The sequence below is a fragment of the Necator americanus genome, chromosome IV (genome assembly GCF_031761385.1).
Source record: "Necator americanus strain Aroian chromosome IV, whole genome shotgun sequence".
Lineage (NCBI taxonomy): Eukaryota > Metazoa > Nematoda > Chromadorea > Rhabditida > Ancylostomatidae > Necator > Necator americanus.
The window spans coordinates 19,998,976-20,019,340 of NC_087374.1; the positions used below are offsets into that span (position 1 = coordinate 19,998,976).

General features: G+C 42.6%; 6 protein-coding genes across 8 annotated transcripts; all 6 read left to right on the forward strand.

Annotated features, from left to right (window-relative positions):
• Positions 1–2,900: 2,900 nt before the first annotated feature.
• On the forward strand, positions 2,901–3,928 carry RB195_002010 (uncharacterized protein; the record flags this gene model as incomplete). Of its 2 annotated transcripts, XM_064199060.1 has the most annotated exons (3): positions 2,901–3,146; positions 3,188–3,363; positions 3,472–3,928. In XM_064199060.1, 3 exons carry the CDS (start codon positions 2,901–2,903, stop codon positions 3,926–3,928), a joined length of 879 nt encoding a protein of 292 aa, XP_064054940.1. The 2 variants fall into 2 exon arrangements, with proteins under 2 accessions (XP_064054940.1, XP_064054941.1); XM_064199059.1 differs by lacking the exon at positions 3,472–3,928 and having other exon boundaries at positions 2,901–3,221.
• On the forward strand, positions 3,521–3,928 carry RB195_002011 (uncharacterized protein; the record flags this gene model as incomplete). The annotated part of the gene is made up of 1 exon (XM_064199061.1): positions 3,521–3,928. The coding sequence occupies one exon, from the start codon at positions 3,521–3,523 to the stop codon at positions 3,926–3,928; it is 408 nt and encodes a 135-aa protein (XP_064054942.1).
• Positions 3,929–3,938: 10 nt separating this feature from the next.
• On the forward strand, positions 3,939–4,706 carry RB195_002012 (uncharacterized protein; the record flags this gene model as incomplete). Of its 2 annotated transcripts, none has more annotated exons than XM_064199063.1 (1): positions 3,939–4,706. In XM_064199063.1, one exon carries the CDS (start codon positions 3,939–3,941, stop codon positions 4,704–4,706), a length of 768 nt encoding a protein of 255 aa, XP_064054943.1. The 2 variants fall into 2 exon arrangements, with proteins under 2 accessions (XP_064054943.1, XP_064054944.1); XM_064199062.1 differs by having other exon boundaries at positions 4,008–4,706.
• Positions 4,707–7,542: 2,836 nt separating this feature from the next.
• Positions 7,543–14,859, forward strand: RB195_002013 (uncharacterized protein; the record flags this gene model as incomplete). The annotated part of the gene is made up of 3 exons (XM_064199064.1): positions 7,543–7,565; positions 9,471–9,588; positions 14,782–14,859. 3 exons carry the CDS (start codon positions 7,543–7,545, stop codon positions 14,857–14,859), a joined length of 219 nt encoding a protein of 72 aa, XP_064054945.1.
• Positions 9,928–11,618, forward strand: RB195_002014 (uncharacterized protein; the record flags this gene model as incomplete). Its single annotated transcript, XM_064199065.1, has 2 exons — positions 9,928–10,256; positions 11,360–11,618. The coding sequence occupies 2 exons, from the start codon at positions 9,928–9,930 to the stop codon at positions 11,616–11,618; spliced, it is 588 nt and encodes a 195-aa protein (XP_064054946.1).
• A 3,119-nt stretch (positions 14,860–17,978) lies between the features above and the next one.
• On the forward strand, positions 17,979–20,010 carry RB195_002015 (uncharacterized protein; the record flags this gene model as incomplete). The annotated part of the gene is made up of 10 exons (XM_064199066.1): positions 17,979–18,095; positions 18,196–18,294; positions 18,733–18,820; positions 18,876–18,931; positions 18,995–19,078; positions 19,174–19,309; positions 19,366–19,545; positions 19,605–19,685; positions 19,739–19,854; positions 19,936–20,010. 10 exons carry the CDS (start codon positions 17,979–17,981, stop codon positions 20,008–20,010), a joined length of 1,032 nt encoding a protein of 343 aa, XP_064054947.1.
• Between the last annotated feature and the right edge of the window lie 355 nt (positions 20,011–20,365).

Below are 20,365 nucleotides of genomic sequence, written 5' to 3' on the forward strand. Positions count from 1 at the left end.
AACTACCCATACTTCGAGTAATGCTCTCAAATTGTATCTATACCAGTCTGAGCGTCCGGCTAAAACCGGACTTCAGACTTTCTGTGGCGTTTGCTTCGCTCGCCAACGAAAATTAATATTAGTGTTATTAGTTCTATGAAATTGGTCTCGTGTATCTCCAACAATCTTTCTTTTTTTATATATAACTAAAAGCGAAAGATTTCATAGTCTTCTTTCTAAAAGCGTCAGTTCTACATTTGGAGAACATTCGATCTTCTGCTTCAAACTCCTTATCAATACATTATAGACAAAATTCAAAAGTATCACGCGAAATATGAGTTTTCCTTCTGTTTTCTATATACAGTAATCAAAAAATGATGTTTTGGCATAAAATGACGCGAAAGACATCATCCTACTGATAAAGATAACGTTCCACGTCAGGTCACATAAACATCTTGCTACTATTTAAGCGGGCGTTTGCATACGTATTTCCACTTTCTGAGAACAGCATGCTGAAAACTTGAGGCGAATGAAGAAGGAAATAGGCACGCGGAGGAGTCATAAAGGTGAAGAGCAAAGCGCCCAGTGGTCACGGCTATGAAACGGCTGGAACCATTTATCTTTTGCGTCATGCACACTAAGTTATTGCCCACCAATGACCGGGTCCACCGACGCCGTTGGACCCGTCCCCTTCAATAGGTACCCCTTACATAGGTATCTGGCGCCGACGCACCCGTCGCACCCCCTTCTATAGGTATCTGGCACCGGTGGAGCCGTCGCACACCTTCTATAGCTATCTGGCGCCGGCGCGCCAGTGCGACGCCGGTGGACCCGTCGCACCCCCTAACATAGGTATCTGGCGCCGGCACACCAATCTGGAGCTGGTGGAATCGTCGCGCCCCCTTCTATCGATATAAATTCGAAAAAGCGGGTGTAACGGGTCCACCCAGCGTCGGATTGGTGCGCTGGGGTCAGATACCCGTAGAAGGGGCTGCGATGGGTCCCACAGCATCGGATTGGTGCACAATAACTTCGTATGGATGTCGCGAAAAGTAAGTTAGGCTTTGCAATCGTTTCACATCCATGGCCACTATACATCTTGTATTACACCTCTATATATCCTCCACGTATCTATTTCCTTGCTCGTTTGCCTCAACTTGGTAGCATGCCTTCTTCAGAAAGTGGAAACACCGACACAAATGGCTGCTTGAATAATATCCAACAGTTTACATGATCTGATGTGGAACTTATCTTTATCAGTATGATGATATCGTTCACTTCATTTTATGTGAAACATCATTCTGTGATAACTGTTGGAGGAAACAAGAGGGAAAGCAAGACAACAAGAGGGAGAGAAAGGGAGTATTGAATTCAAATTGCATCTATATTATTTCGGTATCCAAGGAATGTTTGAAGCTGATAGTTGAATATTCTCAAATGTAGAAATGACGGGTCTAGAAGAAAAACTCTGTAATGTTTCGCCTTAATTTGTAATAAAAAAAGAGAAGGAAAGCGTTGTTAAAAAACACAAATCTAACTTTACGGAAAATGCCACTACTATTAACTTCATTGATCAGTGAAGGAGAGCGAAGCTAAAACCACACAAAGTCTGAAGTCCGGGTTCAGCCGGACATTCAGACTGGTGATATATAATAATGCGCTTAGTCCGTGTGTGTGTGTATGTATGTGTGTGTATGTATGTGTGTGTGTGTGTGCAGTAGTCGACGTCGGATTGGCCAGGTATCCACAAAATTTGGTGCGATGGGTCCACCGGCGTCGAGTTGGTGTGCCAGCGCCAGATACCTATAGAAGGGGGTGCGATCCCAGGGTGTTGGGTTGGTTCGCCGGTGTCGTAAAGCTATAAAATACGGTAAGGCGGGTCCCGCGGGTTCAAATTCCTGTGTCATGGCGTACAAGTATTGCGCAGTAGCTTCGTGTGCATGGCAAAAAAGATAAATGGGACGTTGCAAACGATCTGATGTGGAACGCTATCTTTATCAGTACGATGATGTCGTCCACGTCATTTCATGTTAAAACATTATTCTGCGATAACTGCTAGGGAAAAGCAAGAGGAAAACCAACACTTCGAGTAGTACTTTCAAATCGTGTCTACACTGTGTTGGGAAAGAAGGCGTGTTTGTAGTTAAAGTTTGAATACCCTCCAAGTGTAGAACTGACGCGTTTGGAAAGAAAACGATAAAACCTTCCGCCTTTGTTTATAATAAAAAAGAGAAAAAGAGAAAGAAAGCATTGTTAGAACAACAGATATCTAATTTCAGAGAATTACAGAGAGAAAGAGAATAAATCAGCTACTATTAATTTCCTCCACAGCGGTTTACCGCCTCATAGTGGCGTGGAGGTGACACACGTCGAACTGCCATGCACAGCGGAGGTTCGTCCTCCAGCAGGGTCTCCCAAGCTGAGAAGGAGTTCGACACATCCGACATTCCGACTTCTATCGAATCGGAAGCCTAGCTAAGAGTAAACCAGTGCTAAGATTCACCACCGTCTTGGCAAAATGTCGCAAGGTGGTTCCCTGATCCATATAGGTTGGGCGACGACCTGTGGTGAAAGCTAAGCTCGCCGTGGCATGGCTGCTTAGTTTGGGGAAAAGTCTTTTTTACCACTCCAGCATATCCACTGTCTCAGTACCATGCACGCTGGACCCTGATGTCTCAGACGTCGGACGGTATGGCGACCGGTGAGAGGCGATCAAATCTCGGGTCGCTCAGGAAGTCACTGATTCTGGACCAAGGCGACACACGCACGACTCGCCATGGAGACTCAGACTCTGTACTTACAACACGAGAACAGTGTCCACAGACGCTGACCTGCATGCCCTTTTCGGAGCTGCAGAGGGTATCAAATTTTACGTGATTGTTCTGCAGGAGACCAAGTGTAGAAAGAGCGACGTACGACAGATGAATGAAAGTACACTTGTCATTCGTGGAGAGAAGGTTCCGTCGCGAAATGTAGGCGGTGTTGGTTTTGTTGTGCACCCATATGTTGTCCATCTCGTCGATTCTCACGAGATCCTGTCACCTCGTCTGGCCATTCTTCGCCTCCGCCCTCTGCGCCAAAAACCCATCAGTATCATCAACTGCTACTCACCAAGATCAGCAGCTGATGAATCCGAATTGGACACGTTTTACGAGGAGCTGGAGGAGGTAATCCACAACGGGAAGTCCTTCGCTGTCTTGTTGTCTAGAAATTCGTTGTCGGAGACTTCAACGCAAAACTAGGAAAGGCCACAGAAGAGGAATACAGGATTGGAAGATTTGGACTAGAAGACCGGAATGAAAATGGCAATCGTCTCGCCGGACTGTTGTCCGCCGCTCGCCTCTTTCATGGGAACTCTCTTTTCATGAAAAAAGATCATCGTCGGTGGACATAGGAATCGCTCAATGGCGCGACTCGTGCGGAGATCGACCACATACTCACGAACCGGAGGTGGTGTCTACTTGACGTCTCAGTAGTACCATCCTTTTGTAGTGGCTCTGATCACCGTCTCCTTCGTGCGAAAATACGACTTAGCCACACGATGGAAAAGAACATCTGCTATCGACAACGAAGAAGAAAAGAAGTTGTCTACGACGATTGCGTACTCGAGGATTCCTTGTTCCAAGGTGACTGGCACATCGAGGAGGATCCAAACGTGGACTACGAGGCGCTGCTCAGAGGATTACGAGTCTGTGCTGAACGTGCCTCGAAGCCGCGCATGACAAACTTGGATCGAATTTCGGAGACCACCAAGGAATTGTTGGAAAGAAGAAGGGCTCTGAGGCATGATCCGAATGCATCGCACATTGAGCAGTTAGTAGCAAACACTAGCTGCAGAGAAGCGTTGCAGGAGGATCTTTTGAAGTACAGGCAGAAGAAGATTCTGGAAGCAGCACAAAGAAGAACTAAAGAAGTGCCGCATCGTTCCCTTTTCGAGCAGTACCAATGAAGCAGAAACAATGCTCAACGAATTGAACGAAGCAAGGAAGAGAATAGGACTACGAATAAACAGAGAGAAGACACAGTTCATGAAGAACGCCCACTGCGAGGACGGAGGAGTACAACTTGAACGCTCCCAAATCGTGGGAACTCCGTCATACGTATACCTCGGACGTTCTATGAACATGGAAAACGACTTGGAGGAAGAACTGAATAGAAGAATGAGAGCAGCATGGGCAGCATTCGCAGCCGTCAGGGAAGCTACGGACCAACTGACGGACCAAGATCTTCGTGCCCATCTGTTCGACTCGACAGTCCTTCCAGTGCTCTGTTACGCAGCGGAGACGTGGGCAGACACCGCGGCCACGTCTAGGAAGCTACTTACTACCCACAGAGCCCTTAAGAGATGTCTCCTGAAGTTTAACAGGCGCACACAACACCTTGCCGGTCTTCGTAGCTCCGACTTAAGAGGAATGTCCCGTCTTCACCACCCAGCGGAATATGTATCGAAAGCAAAACATAGATGGGCCAGTCACATCATGAGAAGGATCGACTATAGATGGACTAAAAGAACGCTAGAGTGGATCCCAAGGGACGCTAAACGCCCCCGAAGGAGACTACCAACAAGATGGGGTGACGTGTTCGCTGCACGGATGGACCAGCTGAGAGCTCAGTTGGATACGGCTCAAGGACCTCGTCAACGTCACTCACGAAGCTTGAGAACATCTTGGATGACAATGGCGAGGGAACGAAACGAGTGGAAGAGATGCTGGGGCCCGCACGTCTAATGAAGACGGGCCATCTAAGTATCTAAGTATTTAAGTAAGAAGACCAAAAGAAAAAATTTAAGTAGTTTTTGAGAAAAGAAGGGCTGCCCTAAAAACGCCGTTTTTTCCACTTTTTAGTTGTTTTTTTTTTTGAAATTTTGATGGGATGAAATTTAAAACTCGTGAGTTTTTTCTTGAATTTGGGGCTTTGGCGGTGTGCTGGACGACAGCACCTCTTTGCGATGTATGGGAATCTTTTGATATTTAACAAGTGGAACGAGTGGAAGAGATGCTGGGGCCCGCACGTCTAGTGAAGACGGGCCATCTAAGTATCTAAGTATTTAAGTAAGAAAACCAAAAGAAAAAATTTAAGTAGTTTTTGAGAAAAGAAGAGCTGCCCCCGTTCTATATATATAAAACGTCCAACTAAAGCCGGACTATGACTATATATATAAATATATATATATATATATATATATATATATATATATATATATATATATATATATATATATATATGTTCTTATATTCTGTGATTCTTAATTGCTGAGGAAGATGTACTGATCTTCCATTTGGCTTCGATTTAGCAATCAAACGCACAAGACTTCTAATTATGTCTCAGCAATAAGAATTTCAACCATCCTCAAATCAACGGATTTTTCAACTAGTTCTGGATTCCACTGCTTGGCAATGTTTGTTTTTGTGGGTTTTGTTAGTCACCACTTTTTCTTTTCATACCTAAATCTTTAATGCAGTGTCTTATTTGCATATTTCCTGTTGCTTCTTATTTCTACTAGGTTTTCTCTGTGCAAGGTCATCGTTACTAGGAATAAGAACTCACCGTTTTTATTTCGTAATCCACCGAGTAACTCGTCCAATGTTTGACTGAAGTTCAAACTCCTAGTCTTGTTCGTGAGCATCTATTTGAAGAAATCGTGCATGAATGCACACAAGACCCAAGTTGAAGTCAGGCCGGCTTAAATCGGTAATTGGGTAACTTACATTACATTGACACTTTAACCCCAAGTCCAATGTGATGCAAATGGTGATTCTCGAAAATATGATGAAAATTGCTTCTTTTTCGGTCTTTAATGAATACTCTGATAAATTTGACTGTAGAGGGTGAAACAAAATCAGAAAAAGCTAATTAGAAAACCATGTATTACAAAATGCATACAAATAAGTCCGAGAAATTGTGGAACGGGAATTGTCCAAGTTATTCTAGGATATTTAGTTCCAATCAATACTGCAATGAAAGACATTTTAAAATGTCTGATTTGATAGGGAAAATTTAATTGCGATTTAACTTGAATTTCAAAAATTCTAGAAATTATGAAATGAAAGCACGAAATTTCAGACTTGTGTTAGGCCATGAGTAACTAACATTACAACCGTCAAGGAAAGGTTAATAGAGGAACGAATAATGATTCTAAGAGTTCGCTAATGTGTTAGATGTATCCGAGAAGGATGGAAATGCTGCACAGATGAATACCGCCCAAACAGGATCTCGACGACATGCGTATATTATGCTCTACACGGGGGTTGCCAAGGAAACACGCCGCTACTAACACCGCTGTGACGAAATGACGAAATAGAATGAAATAGATGAACTATTTTGATGTTATTGGAAGAGAACTGGTAGCAATTATTGCATACGCAATGACGTAATACATAAGACGGGCAGAGGTGAAAAGTTTTCCAAGTATAAAAATGATTTTCTCCCATGATTCGTGCTGAAATAGGTGGTAGAGGGTTATTGATACTCTCTGGAAAGAATACATTTCAATGACCAATAGTTCAGTTGTTTTCCTCTCACATTGATCGAAATGTTTAAAATCGAACACATTTCGTAGGAAGGGTCTGTACACACATAATAGTGGAGGTAAACACAGAGACGCAGTTAAAGTTTATTAACCCAGGAAAAGGTGTTCAAACCAGCCTTACGTGGTTAGCCTGTTGATGTTGGGGAACTGAAAATAATGACAGTGGAGCACCTTGTCCCTTCATTTCCTTCACTATACACAAGGTAGCCGGCTAACGTTTATCCTTAATACAAATACAATTAGAGGATTAAAAGTATAAGTGAAAAATTACCCGCAGCCTCACTCACTGGGTGTTCCCTCGGGTGCCTTGTCTACAGAATATACGATCGGAGACGACATCGACTCGATCGCACTGTACTAGTGCCTCGCCCTCAAGTCGAGAGGCTCTCCGCTATGAGGTGTTGCAATAAAGTAGACGCACCAACTGACCCAGTGATTGTTAGCGGGCTCCTTATAGAGGGATTTCCCACTTGATATGACATGGCAGCACGTGACTGGCGTTCACATGACTGCCCACTACAATTCGAATTTAAACTTACGAAATCGAAAGTGCCACATTATGAAACGGCTACATACAGTAACAGCATGCAACAAGTACACAACTTTATAGATACGCCAGTACATAGTACTAACAATCCTTTCTCTCTAACGATGTAGCTTATTACGTGATAGAACACTAATAACTTCGTTATTGTTCAATGTCTGCAGTCACGTTGATGCAACTTAAACCTGAACTGCATCGTCTAGGAGAAGGCGAAACGATCCACCTTTTTAATCCTGACCTCTCTTCCTTTTTTGTGACGTTTTAGAGACAGGATAGCATATTAGGATATTATGGTCGCGGAGTACACAAGAAAAGTTAGAGATGGGGTTGTAGATTCCGGAATCCGGTGTGGTTCTGCTCGTCTCTCCCTAATCGTTGTAAAAGAGCATGAAAGACGAAATTTTTTTACGACGATTTCAGTTCAAACACCCACAAAGCGGCACCCTTGTGCACGCAGTGTGATCCAAGTGCGATCGGTCGAAGATCAGTTATGTTTCTCACCAGCCTACTTAGGTGAAACCAATGAATAGGCTGCTGAGGAGATCGGAACGTGTGCAGAGAGGAGCATTCTAACGTATCTCGTAATAGCCAATGCGGTTCTCATAGGGTTTTTACGACGATTAGGGAGAAATGAGCGGAACTACACCAGATAACTCATTCTAAAATCCCATGTCTAGCCTCTCCCCAGATTCCCTCTCTACGTCAGATTTGTGATATGCTGCCTTTAAGTGAACAGCAGAAGATATCCAAGTCTCACAATCGCGTTACGGATTGCCATCCTTCTTTAAGCGTAATAAGTTACATCCTTGGGAAATAGGATTACACTCGGTTGTTTCACGCCTATTTCCGGATTAGAAGGGGAAATTGAATGCGATTACATGATCTGATGAACTACATCTCATTCGTTCGTTGAGAGACACCACCATCGTCTCTTTAACGAAATGGTGCTTTTAAGCTGAGCTATGCATTACGAAAGTATATATTATAGCCTTGAAAAATGGAACGGATTTTTGTATAAGGACATGTCACGTGAACAAAGTCCTCGCTACCAAGGTAGTGTTACTTTGTTTGAACATTAGCAGTCATAACATACAATATATCCTAGCTTTTACGGTAACTCATATTGTAAAGAAATGAAGACAGTGTCAGCATTCCTGTCCTTCGATGACAAATATGTCATATTTGTGTACCAGGGTATAAAACGCTACTAGTCGGTAGGATCTGTCCTTATGAATAAAATTCTTTGCACGTAGAGTGAACGACAGAAAATTCTCGTTACAATCCGTGGTTAAAGACATTACCCCACGAATCTGAACTGGTACTGATTTTAGGTGGAATATTCGTATACGAGATAGTAGATTATGGAGAAGGATGTGATTCCGTCCTTTTCTTCCTAATTTTTCTTCCTAAAAAACGGCCCGGAAGGTGCGGCGCTTGCGCAAGGCTGGCGCGCCCCAATCGAACTCGCTGTAGAAAGTTGTGCGCTGGAACGCTCGAAGCCGTTTCTTCCGGGCTGTTTTCTACGGCAATTAGGAAGAAATGAATAGAATCACCGTGCTCTCAGTAATCTACGATCCTGTATACGAATACTCCACCGGAAATCCGTACCACCCCAGATTGGTGGGGTGATCCCTATACGGAATAAGAAGGATAAAGTCACTAACGTATCAATCCACTTGGAATGCGTCAACCCGTTCTTACTGCGGTTCGTAATCGTTGAGGTTTTAGAACGCGTGTTAGCTTATACAATGATTTGCAGGAGCCAGCCGACAGTCAGGTCAGTGTTTTAATCCTCCCAGACAGGTCTGGTAGAAATTCATCTACTCCGGAGAGATGAAAGGCTTGGTTTGCCCTAAGGGAGTTTCGAACCGAGTGGCCACAGCGGACCTCTAGCCGCCACACCCACCCAATCCGTGGTTGTTGTTGGCAAATGTGCCATTTCCATAAGGCCAGCCCTCATTTGATTTTTGAGATCTCAAATCACCTTGTTATTTCTTGAATAAAAGAAAACTGATTTCCACAATTCGAGAGTTGCATTTAAACTGTGGATGGATGTAAGAGAGGATTACATAATGATTTCTTTGTCTTGAACTTATTCTCTATCGTAACACAATGGGGTCGCGTATACAAGTTTGACAGCTATCAGTTTGTGCTGGCCCTGTTTAAGTTAAACGCAATCAGTCGTTCGAATGTACGCATTGGAAACGTGCCAGCTGTAATAACCTGCACTGTTACTTGGGGAAAGATTCCCCATATAACGTAAAAAGGTGCTGTCGTCCAGCACATCGCCAAAGCCCATAGACTGAAATTTCAACTGTTTGAAGGGAACATAAAATCTCTGGCAACAACCATTCGTTTCGTCAGGCTGAACTGCCGAACACTATTGAGTGAACTCCAACAACCCCTCTCCCTGTCTAGGCTTTTGCGATATCTCTGTGTGCTGTGTGGTACACTGCAGGAAACACGCATAAAAGGTCTTCCCGTTATTGGCATCGAAGATTACACCATATACTGCGACGAAGCTGATGAGAAGAAAGTAGGTGAAAACACAATAGCTGTGAGGAACGATTATAACAATCTGGTGGAGGAATTTGGCTCAACGTCGTCTAGATGCACCTTTGTGCGACTGCCACATCGCAGAGGATGTAAACTCTGGATAGTTGGTGTCAGGAGTCTACTGAGGAACGGCGGAGGACGCCTTCTACTATGAACTCAATGCGTTGGTGTCCAAATTCAGCCAGCAGGTCGTCTTGTCGGAATCGACGCAAATGCGAAGATGGGACTCGAACAGCAGTCTGATGTGCTATGAAAATGGTACTACGCAGCAGAGCGCACATTGGATAACAGCGAGCGTCTGGCTGACTTATGTGAACAGATGGGCTTCATCATCGCTTCGACGTTTAGGATTAATTATCGGCGCGATCAGCTCACGTTGCAGGGATCAACACTTTCAACCCCTAAAGAACAGCGCAAACGAAAGATGAGGGATCTTGAACTTCAATTCGACTACGCTCTGACGAGGAACATTTCTTACTCGGGGATTCGAAAATCTAAAGCCGTTTCGGACGTCGCGTTCGACTCTGACCACCTTCTTCTCAGCTTCAAGATACGGCTCCACAAGAAAAACCGAGGAGCTCCTCTTCAACCGAAAATCGACATGGCAGGTCTGAAAGACGAAGGAAGCAGAACGAAATTTCACCAGCGGTTCTATTTATGTTGGAGTACGGACCAGGAAGAAGCTTGGCGGATTGCTTCACAAAGTACATCAAGGAGGCAATAAGAGAAAGACTCTCGGTTCCATTCCGCGGAAGAACGTTGCCTTTACATCTGTGGAGTTTGCCTTTGCACCCGCGTGTAATTATGTGGGTGTCGCAGCACTGGTGATTTAAGAACCAAGAAAACAAAAAAGGAAACCAGGAAAAGCGTCTAAGAAGTAATTCGCGTCGTCAGCTGCAATAAGACCGCGTTAACGAGTGAACGTCGAGAGCGAAGGAGTTTGAAAAGGCGTGGAAGAGGAAGAACCAGCGGAAAGCTTATACTTCACTAAAGCAGTGTAGCGGCAAGATGAAAAGATGTCTGGTCCTCAGCACTGCCAATGTAGTGGCTGTCGGTGAAGCAACTCTTCCAATTTGGGAAGATCACTTCAAGACCTTGCTGGAGCGGGAAGCGCCGTCAGTTCCCGAACTCGAGCTCGTTTATAAACCAACATAAAACGAGCACGAATCAACGAACAACTGCTGCAACTGCCCATTCCGATGTACAACACCGTTTGTGGTGGTAATTAGAGCGAGATAAGGGACAGTGGTAGGACCATTCCTGTTCAACATCGCTATCGGTGACATCATCAAGAACAGTGTCTTGCCGACATCGTCTTAACACCATCAGGGCGGCCCTTGACTGATCTCAAGTGCGCGTACGATGATGTTATATTCGGAAAGCAGTACGAAACTTCAACATGTCAACCAAAGCTGGTTGCAGCCTACGGACTACTTCTACTTCTATAAATGTAAGCAGATGTGGATCTCTTCGAGATGGGAATTAGGGTGGACGGACAAGCGATAGAACTCATCGATGAATTCTGTTGTCCGGCCTGCATGCTTAAGAACAAAAGAGCGGCGAGAAAGATACCCAGCAAAGAAGCGCCCAGGTCATTTGTGCACTTACCTCCATAACGAAATGCCTGTGGTTGATCCCCATCACCATGAAGTAAAGCTGCGAGTTTATCTATGCGCAGTTCACCCCAACATCATGTACGGATCGGAGACTTGAGCAGCATCATCTACGGTGATAGAGAGGCTTGATTGCAGGGAAAATAAGCCTCTTAGACGGCCGGTTGGCTACTTTTGGCATAGGCTTTGCCACAATGAGGATATTTACGCGGAAGTTGATGTGGTGTACCGGCAAATGACACGTGGAAGATATCAACATCTCGCACCGCCATCGAAAGAGGCTACAGAAAATTATCTTCGCTTCCTTGGTCATGCATTAAGGAGACCACTAGATCGCTCTGTTCAACGAGTTCTGGGGAGTCTGTCGGGTTCGAGCTGGAAGAGGCCACCTGGCTGAAAACGGACTGAGGTGCGAAAAAAGATCTGAGAACAGTCGGCGCGAATATTCAGTTCAGTCGAGACGTAAGGTTTCGCAGGATATAGAATTGCGACAAAAGGATTGATTCTGTGCAAACTTACGCAGAAGATCGAGAAGGTTGGACAGAGATATGTATGTTCAAGGATGGGACACATCTGCGAAGATGCGGGTAATCGCGTCATGCGATAACATCAGCCCGCCGATTAAGTAAAGTAAATCAAGATTACAATTCTTATAATGATAAGTACTTCTCTATATTTTTGTTATTATTAAGATCAGACATCTTGCATTGAATTTGCGTAGCTCCTCAATCTCCTTAGAGAAAATGACCACTGATAAATGACTCTTATGGTGTGAATAACATGTCCTATAATGCGATTACTTCGTGCTTCTTTCGACTACTCAAAAGTTGATTACCTAAACTCATTCTGCATCGTTCAAATTCCGATCTACCTTTCCTTTTTTAACATAGATATAACAAATCCTTCTGCTTAGTGTTATATTGGGTCTTTGAGTAGGTCATGACTGTTTTTTTAGTTACAATTTTCTCCATCCGTTTGCTCGCTTTCTGAACCAAAGTGTAAAATGTCATTCATTCGCTATTTGACACTTCCCTTAACATTTGTTCCTCTCCGTATACAATCGAAGTGAGGAAGGGGTTAAAGCCGTTGGGAATATTTGTACCTTTAGAAGAGAAAAAAGAAAGAAAACATTAAAGAACTGAAAAGAAGTGAAGAAAAGAAAGAAGAAGAAACCGGGCAAGTGACAAACTCCTTCAGTTGAGAACTACTTCAAGCCCTAATGCCCTTAATGAACAGGCGTTTTTTTTTCTGAAGGTTCCTTGTTTAAAGAAGAACAGAACTTATTCCCTACCTTATTTTTTAATTACTCTGGATTCCACCGTTTTTTTTTTCATACTTGGAGCCAAACTTCTCTTCCTTGTCGTTTCTCATTGTCATCGTTTTCTCAACTGATTTCTTTAAATAAGTACATACAAGTGGTTTTTTTTTTTGACATTGACTTATACCACCACATCCTCTGAAGTGTGTACTAAACAAATGAGTAAATTTACTTAGCATCCATTTTAAAAGATAAAATTTGCTGTAAGGTTGTGGCCTTCGATAGAATAATTATTTTGGTTCTTCCTTCGAGTTATTTTCTCCTCGTATTCTCCATATTTCCACGTTGGTGGTATTCTATCCACTCAGACAAGTCTAAAAATCACTGCACACTGGTTTCGTTCGTTTCTCCAGCATGTTTAGTTTACTTTTTGCTGATGATGCGATTCGTCTGCCATATTCATACAGGTGCCATTTTTCATCATCATGGAACAGGATCTAGGTGACGCATGAACTGTTCATTAGAACAGTGAAGAATGTAACGTTAACATTTCTGTTGTGTCTAACTTTTTCGGATAGTTATTGATTGAAGAGTTTCCCGCTACGCAAGGTCATGCTGATACAACGGCGGAATATCTTTCTTGATCCAATCTCGCGGCTTTCGAATGTGAGGGTCTGACAGGACTCTCATTGACTGGTAGCGAACGTATATTTATGTATGTAGTTGTATACCGAACGCTTTTTTTTTGTTGTGAAAAACTAATTTACTATTGTTCGGGTGCTGTCAGCTGTTGTACAGCTCTGTTTGGCCTCGCGGGTAACCACAGTCTTATTACTTGTTCATTTAAAGTTTTTTCCTGCTTCAAAATTTCATTCCTGAGGCGCTCACTGAGTCCTCACTTCTTTTTCAAGATGCTCTCAAATACATCTTTGCCTCATGCCGTACAACGTCAATAATAGTATACTATATCCACGTGTAAATAGTGTGTGCAACGACACCTGGCCAATAATTTTTTTTTTCGGAATTTTCCAGAACTGCACCTATATCTGTCATACCTATTTCGACTAGAATAAGATGCAGTAGTCTTTGGAGAATGCCAACAAATACCTTGCATCTCATTTGATATTTTCTATATTTCCGTGTTGCGACGAGAAAACAGACTCCTCAACTTCAACAATCTTGTATGAATGAAATGGTGGCAATGCTCTGTATGGCATGCTCGCATTTGACATTACTTACACCTTTACTTGCCTCCGTGGTTTTGTCGAAACACTGTCTGATGGGGACTGTTGTGAACTTTGGCCAAAAGAATGTTCACAGCAGCTATAAATGAATAGAACGTAGTGCATATTGTTGAATTCATCTCATACTCCTTTACGTAGTCAAGTGAATGAGGATATGGAAGCAGAATTCTGTTGATTTAATGGTCGGCGCCATTCGCGTAAGAAATCTTTCCAGAATATAAATTTAAAGCTCTGAACTTTCAAACCTATTTACCGTTCGCCTGATGTCGGATAGAAAATCGTGCGTAGAATGAACTATGCACTACGTGTGAAGTCGACAACAGTCGTTCTTAAACCTCGAGACCGTAAGTAGGTCTTTCAGGGAGTACATACAGCGTCATACAAAAAGTTCAACGAAATCGTCGTTGTAATCCTCATAAGTCAGTCCAATCTTTCCGGTGTTCTACATACATTCGACCTCTGAAAATGCTCGCGATGCAATGGGTGGTTTTTCGACCACATTGACGTTCGTAGATGCCGTAATTCGCTAACGAACAACCTTTCAGCAAACATTTCACTTCATTCCTATAGTTCAGTGCTGGAGTCACTGACGAAACAGAGACGATTTTGTGGTTAAAGCGACCTATACGATCTATGGTAAGGTGAAACCTTCAGCTTAGCAGCTTCTGCCGAGGCGCTTCGGTGGAACGTAGCGGCTACGAGCGCGGTGAAACCTTTGCTGGCACCTTCCACCGCTGCAGTTTGCGACGGTCCCGTCTCGTTTCCAACTGCTGCCTCCACCGCGCCGTTTTGAGCGTGTACGCAAATGCATCGCAGCTACACTTGTGATTGATGTCGTTTTGACCCGACTATATCTACAGTTCCTTTCCCAGGAGGGAAATATGTTTTACGCACGCATTGTACCTACTGCCTACTTTTCTGAGATGTAATTTCCCCCAATACTAGTATCTCAATCGTAGTTGAAATTTTAGTCACGGCTCCTTGAACACGTTCACAGATAGGAGGAAGGACGAACGCTTTGAGGAAAAACTAATGAAACTTGATGGTTTTTTGTTCAGGACACTCCTCAACAAAGGCCTGCGTCAAGCTGCGTCCGGTTTTCTGCAAATGGAGACCGTCCTCCTCAAGGCCTTTAGCCGAACCACTCAGACATTAGGAACAAGTTGTCGAGGTTGCGCTTATTTGCTGTATGCGAATAACATCAGGAAAAAGAAACGGCTGAGAAGACGACCGCATTTGTGAAATACGAATCGAACAATAAAAGATGCTTGCAAACATATTTACCAGATCCCTTATTAAATGTGTTGATAGAGTTGCTTTCTTTTTTCAACATGGTGGTACGACCTTTCTGCATAAAATTTTAGAAAATAGTTTTAAAAAATTTCGAATGGCAAGAAAGCGAAGTTCAACTAGGATTGCAGCTCATTTCCGAATATTTTAACTTGTTCTGTCCCTGATATTAAATTTTGGGCTATTTAGGTAATATAAGCCGTAAACTTTCTTACAAAAAAAAACACCGCTAGAAACACTATCCCACCATCCATGCTGTGGTGTATCTGAATCCATGAAACCTCATTCTTTATTACATCGAAACCAGCCGTAATTAGCGAAATACATAGTGGTGTGTCAAAATTTGCACCTGGAATAATCGGATAATTATCCGTTAGGTTTAAAAAACCAATTCGTCACTGCAGTGAGAAGAGCAATTTCTGAGTGATGGGCGTAGAGAGGGAGTAAGAAAAAGTAACGACCTTCAAGCTATGGAATTCCAAACTTCAAAGAACAATCATGTTTTTTATGCGAATGGATGAAAATGTGAGCAAACACGGCATTATTAAAGAATCGTCTAATTACATTCTCATCGAAGGTGTGTGGACAATAAACAGGAGTGGATCCAAGTGTAAACAGCTAAAACAAAACTGCATTGAACTGTAATAACTTTTCCATAATTACAATTCTAACTTTCTATGAAAAAATTCCTGATAAAATCAGTTAATTACATGGGAGAGAACCATTATACCTTTCTCTCCTTTAAAATGCGAAAGTTAGGAAGCTATAAAATCAAAGGGAAGTAATGTGTAGCCACAGCAAATAAAGTACATAATATAGCATAACAGAAATTTTTCCAGATGGGTTAAGAAGAATAAAGTCAGGTCTCTATTATTCTCTCTTTAAGTACAGATATACATGTAAATCTTACCAGTATTCTGTAAGATAGAGACTGGATTTTATCCTTTTCGATGAAGTTTGAAGTTTTTGGTGTTATTTTGTTGGTTCGGATTTTAAAGCGCAAGTTCTGAGAGTAAAATTCAACTAATAGGGTTTTTTTGGAGTGAAATTAATTAGGAACGGTTTTAGCAAAAAATGGAGAAAATCGTATGAAAATGTGACTTTGATCTATTTTTCTTCTTTTCGTGTTAAACCATCTACAGATAACTATTTCTGGCAAACATAGATGTAACCATAAAAATAATCGTGAGCATATTAATAAGCTGCTTCAGGAGATGTTGTGATGTATTGTAGATTCAAATTACTTGCGGGTAGGCTTAGTGTTTAGTAGCTCTCTTCTCACAAGATTATTGCGTAGGCGTTCTCATGTTTCATTCACCAATGGGAACCCAACTTACTGTCCAAAATACAGTATCCAGCCATTAATCTACAGTAAACAAAGTGATGAGGTGCGAAGCATTCGGAAAATGTGTTATAATTGAGTTTACGTTCGTCATGTGGCATCGTCACCGTAAGCGGCCGCACTCCACGTTGAGCCGTCCTGCCCCTCCTCGCTATGGTGGCTGTGGCTATGGCGGGCACTTTCGGGTAAGTGAGGACAGGTTTCGCGAAGAGGCCCCTTACGCGCGTCACACTCATGCGACCGCTTATAAATAGGGCAAATCCAACCAGCACAACCATCACACCTTCTACTGTTCGCACATCATTTCCTCAACAGTCAAGCCTCTTTCACCAAGAAGAATTCGGCTCATATTCTATGCTAGCACTAATTTTGTAGCTTTTCTTAGAATGCTTTGAAACAGGAATCGCTGCTCATCACTGCTTACAATGTAATTAGAATATTGAACGTCCAGCAAAAGTCAAATGCATTTTTGATATTTTTGAACGAATTTCTCAGAAAATTGACATTTTCAGTTTTACCGTCACCACAAATAGGTCTTTAGTCTTTACCCGTTAGCTTCTCTTCTACGATCAATTCATTTTGGTTAGGAAGTGCTCCAGAATCGATCCGTAACTTCGAGTTTGACTGCGAAAACTTGAGTGTCCAAAGTAAAGTAGTAGTAAGTTGGGTAAAGTGCACTTCATAATTTTATCCTATTCAAAATCATATGTCGTGTTACAGCAATGCGTTCTCAGCTTTTTCTAGGAACACTTATTATAGTTCTAAGTGGTTCCTGTTACTTGTGAAAGTTACTGAACTATTAAGATTTTAAAGTATCTATAAATGTTCTAAAGAATCATCTAAAAAATTGGATTCTCAAAAGAAACTCGTCTTGGGAGTTCAGCAGCATTTCTTCTGCAAGCTCAAATTCCTTTATTATGCTATACGTAACCTTTACCATCCAGAAGCCCTCTCACTAAATTTGTAAATAAATGTTTAGAAGAACGTATGTACATTATTTCTGTTTACTGTTTTGTATTTCCAGTATCACATTTCTTCAAAACCCACATTTTAATCTCTACGGAGACGTGTATGTGCACTTGACCTTAGCAACTGGTTACAAACTGGTGAAGATATTCGTAAGAATCGCTGTCAAAACTCTTTTTAATGCCTGTCGCATCGTTCGTTTGGACTTTTTTCCTCTTTCAAGACAATTCCAGATCAGCAGATCTAGCAATAGTCTTTTAGACAAAACTTGAAGTTAACGGTTGACAGTCAAGGTAACTCTGCTAATTATTTCTCTGCTCTCAGTTTGATAGGTCTTTTTGTCACCATACTTACGTCAATCATAATTACGCATCAGAAATTCACTAAGCTGCGTAGGTGGTCGTAGCAGAACAACTCGCCGCACGGAAGAAATAGGTGGATTTATAGCCTTTATCTAGACTTTATTGTCACTTTTTTCTAGGAGTCGTCATAAATCATTCCTGAATGGAGCTTCAATGGTTCTTTTGTGATGCAATAGAACTATTCCCCAAAAAACAATTAGCAACTAAAAATGCTACTTTGTTTTTCGCTCAAAGTCCATCGATTTCTCTGAATTTTTCCACAGTACAAAAGGTTAAGTGGTTCTGATCGTTTCAGATGTTCACGGCACGAAACGCCGGCCTCTTGGCGTGCGCGTTTTCTACGGGAGCGCTGCTCGTCTGTTTCTTCTACGTACCAGCGCTGATTATGAAGATCCAAAACATAAATGACCAGGTGAGATCCCGTTGCGATTCATGTAATATTTAGCTAATTACAGTACGTTATCGTATTCTCACATTACAATCTGACACCCGTACTCTAATACGTGTTTCAGTTACGTGTCGACTCGGACGAGTTTCGCGTCATCGCTGATATGACATGGACAGAGTTGTCTAAAGCTCGACTAAGCGATGTAGGAAGGATAAGAAGACAGGTGACAAGTGGGATGGGGAATGTTTGGGAGATTCTCTCTCATTCTAGACATAAAATATTTTAAATAAATGTAAATAAATATATATTACTCTGGTATGGGTTATTTAAAAGGTTCTTTAGTATCTATTGAAACGTGCAAAACACCCAAGAACTTCTTTTCAATAATGGACGTTTTCCAGGGCACGAGTTTCCTCAAAATTTGACAAGTACATATGGAAAAATTAGGTTTTCTTCATAGAAATCTGACGCTAGCAATTTTTCACTTGACAGTTCACCATCTGCGAAAAAAAATGCTTTTGAGGATCTGGTTTTTGCGAAATATTTCGGCTCTCAGTTGGCCTTACCTAGGGAAAAAATGATTCTATTTCCGATAGAACGGAATCTTTTTTTGAAAAAAGTACTCAGGAACCGTAAACTAAGTTAAGTAAGTAAGTTTCAGGCCTACGGATCACCAACTCCTAAGAAGACCTATGCTTTACATAACAGCTATGTGAAAGAAGATGCGTTCGTTGAGAGTGCTATTTGCAGTAAGTCAAACAGTCTATTAATTTGGTTTTCACACCTAGTCATTGAATTTCCCAGACTGTGATGTTAACAACGCATGTCCGCCTGGACCTCCAGGACCTCCTGGAAAACCGGTAAGCTTTCATAACTATTCTATCTATTTTCTGTTCTAGTTTACTGTCCGATTCATTTTTAAGGGTCTTGACGGTGAACCAGGTTCTCCCGGAAAGCCAGGAGCTCCGGGTCTTGCAGGAATTGCCCCGCCAGTTACAATTGATGCTGTAAGCTTTTATTCTCCGCCAATGTTATTAATGAATAAACTATCCTTTCTTTGAAATCTTTACGTTTGGGCTACTTAAAACGAATAATATTTCAGCAACAAGGTTGCCGCGTCTGCCCACACGGTCCTCGCGGACCTCCAGGACCACCCGGTGAACCCGGACCACTGGGACCAGAAGGAATTCCCGGAAATCCAGGAAGACCGGGAGAGACCGGACGCGAAGGCTACCCAGGTGTGGACTAAGAGGTTAAGTTGGCATGTATACAAAGTAGATTGCTCTTATACTAGGACAACCTGGTATCCCCGGGGAGAGTGGTAAACCGGGAAAGGTTGGAGAGCCTGGATTACCTGGACGCGAAGGTATTCGTGGAACAAAGGGAGTGCCAGGAGAGAAAGGAGAGCCAGGTCCACAAGGACAGAGAGGGCCTGCTGGATATCCTGGACGTGATGGGCAGAGAGGAAGCGATGGTTAGTTAGGGGAGGTTAAGGTAGCAAGAACAGAGGAAAGGCGAATTTTAAATTTAAAGGTGAGGTCGGACCGGCTGGACCTCCCGGACAAGTTGGTTTGCCAGGAGAACGTGGGCAACAGGGAGTTGCTGGATCACCTGGTATGTTTCCAAATTTTTATTAAGATCTTCGCTAATAATGAAATTTTTCAAAGGACAACCTGGACCTGATGGTTCTTACTGCAAATGCCCAGAACGAACTCTTGGGGTTAACAAATACGAGAAGCCACCAGTTTCTGTTGAGCCACCGGGGTATGAACCTACAGTACAAGTAAGTTACTCGGAAAATTTGTTGCATGATTTGGCCCAAATTGCTTCTTCGTTATTTTTATTTTATTCGCTTATTTTTCAGGCATCGGGACCAGCCTACGAAGCATCCGCGGAAACCTCGCGCAGCCCCTATCGCAAATGGAAATGGCTTCAGTAAAGATCGCGTCCGCATGGGTTGCATGAGAGAAATAAAGATGCATGCAGATTTGTGTTAAAATCAAACAGAAACATCATTTTGATTACTCAGCGGGAAAACTGAAAACCCTGTTGTTTTGCTGTTTTCGCTTATTTCTTTTCGCTTAAAGGCATCACCATCAAGATGGCATCAAGATGAGGCGCCGCACAAGGCTGGCGCGCTCTAGTCGAACTCCTTGTAGAAAATAGTGCGCCAAAACGTCTGAATCCGTATCTTCCGGGCCGTTTTTTACGGCAATTAGGAATAAATGGACGGAATCACCTCCCTCCCAAAGTCTCCCATCCCGTATACGAATACTCCACCTGAAATCCGTACC